General features: G+C 36.0%; 1 protein-coding gene across 1 annotated transcript; it reads right to left on the bottom strand.

Annotated features, from left to right (window-relative positions):
* Positions 1 to 1115: 1115 nt before the first annotated feature.
* LOC141631890 (uncharacterized) lies at positions 1116 to 1643 on the bottom strand. The gene has a single exon (XM_074444503.1). It carries the CDS (start codon positions 1641 to 1643, stop codon positions 1116 to 1118), a length of 528 nt encoding a protein of 175 aa, XP_074300604.1.
* Between the last annotated feature and the right edge of the window lie 261 nt (positions 1644 to 1904).

The raw sequence follows: 1904 nt of genomic DNA, 5'->3' as shown, positions 1-1904 counted from the left end.
TTTAATCTAGCGGTCCATATTTGTGAGCACAAACTCACCATAAGGAACCAAACTCATAAGATCGCAACCCATATATATATATATATATATATATATATATATATATATATATATATATATATAGGGTCGAGATCCGGTGAGAACCACCCATATATTGAGAACCATGAGAACCTATTAAGATCGCTGGATTATACACAATTCCAAAGATTTAGTTTGGTTGGGAACGTATAAAACTTTAGACGCACATTTAAACCACACACTTCTCTCTCTTCTCCCTCTCTGATTCCTCATTTGATCACCGTACATCACCAGCTTCTCCTTCGCCGACCACCGCGCATCACCAGTTTCTCCTTGGCCAACCACCGCACATCACCAACTTCTCCTTCGCCGACCATTGCGTTTCTCCTTATTCACTGTCATCGACCACCGTCACACTCTTCTTCACCGCCATTGACAAAGGTAAGTTTCTTGATTAAATTCAATCAATTTTGTAATTAGAAGATATGTTTCCGTGTTGTAACAATAACACGATGATTTTATGTAAAATTTCTATGATTGATACGATTTTCATCTAAATTGCAGCAACGTTGAATTAGTTTGACCCTAATATCAGTAAATTAGGGTTCATAAACTGTTCAATCTGGAATTACTTTGACCGTAATATCAGTAAATTAGATCGACTGATTTAGCAGTATAGTAGGCTTTTATGTATCCTTTTTTGTCCTTTTTTTTCTTAATATAATTTTGGCCTAGATTTTTATCAAGTTTATTTGTATGTATACATAAGCTAGTTTTTGAAATTAACCTAATTCTGGATGGTCCCTTTGCCCTATCGAGTCCTGAACCTTTGTTGTTATAGCAGCTTTAGCAATCTGGTAGAAATAGTATTTTGTCATTATCTGTAATGTATGAACTTAGAATTGTTCATTAGTGTAAATGGGGATGCTAAGAAGAAAAGTCGTTTTCCAGTCGTTGGAAGCCATCAATTTTTGGTAGTATTTTTGTAAGGTCGTAACATTGTACTTGGTGTTTCTGATATTACTCAGTTACATATATTCAATAGTAAAGTTGTTTTCCAGTCGTTCTCACACGAATTCGTAATGAGACTTACTCAGTTACATATATTCAATAGTAAAGAACTGAGACTGACGTTTAACTCCGTAACAATTCAGGAATGTAGGAGAAAAAAAAGGCACATTCTTCTGTTGGATTTCACAACACTCCTCAGAACTAGCTTTATTAGGATCAAAAATCTCTCGGTCCGGGACATCAAGGCCTTGTTTGATCCGACCAACTTTCCGAGCATGTAGAACCTGCTTTGAAACCATAGGCAATCGAATTGACTGGTATTCTGAAAGAGCAGACTGTAAATCACCTCGACCCCATTTCTCGAGACATTTTCCCAGAACCTGAGCATCAAGTAATGACATATTGGTGCTTCTCAAGCAGTGAGGAGTTGTAGGGTGAACTGCATCTCCAACTAGTATGACGTTGTCGAAAAAGATCTTCTCAATAGGATCAGAATCATAAATTACATTCAGGAAAGGTTCTTTTGTGGCTTTCATGAGCTTTACTAACTCAGGAACCCAGAATTGGTTTGCATCCTCTTGCATCTTGTTGATCATTTCTTTGCTCACTTTCATGGTTACTGAAGTTGGGAGTATCACATACAACATTTGTTCGATACGAAGGTTGGAGTATCACTCTATATATATACAATTCAGTAAATTAATTCGATTGAAATAACAGTATAGCAATATTTTTTGTCCTTTTTTTCCTAATGCAGATACAAAGTTTGGACTTTGGAGTATCACATACAACATGAAAGTGTGTGTCTTTGAAGGAGGAGAAACAAATCTTAATAGAAATAAAAGAATATGAAGTAAGAAGGCCAAAAGTGTTTG

The sequence above is a fragment of the Silene latifolia genome, chromosome Y (genome assembly GCF_048544455.1).
Source record: "Silene latifolia isolate original U9 population chromosome Y, ASM4854445v1, whole genome shotgun sequence".
Taxonomy (NCBI): Eukaryota; Viridiplantae; Streptophyta; class Magnoliopsida; order Caryophyllales; family Caryophyllaceae; genus Silene; species Silene latifolia.
The sequence above is the reverse complement of the archived record's forward strand: the minus strand, read 5'-3'. Positions and strand labels throughout refer to the sequence as shown.

Coding starts and splice junctions, on each gene's coding strand:
- LOC141631890 (XM_074444503.1), bottom strand. CDS start 1,643: ATGAAAGTGAGCAAAGAAATGATCAACAAGATGCAAGAGGATGCAAAC.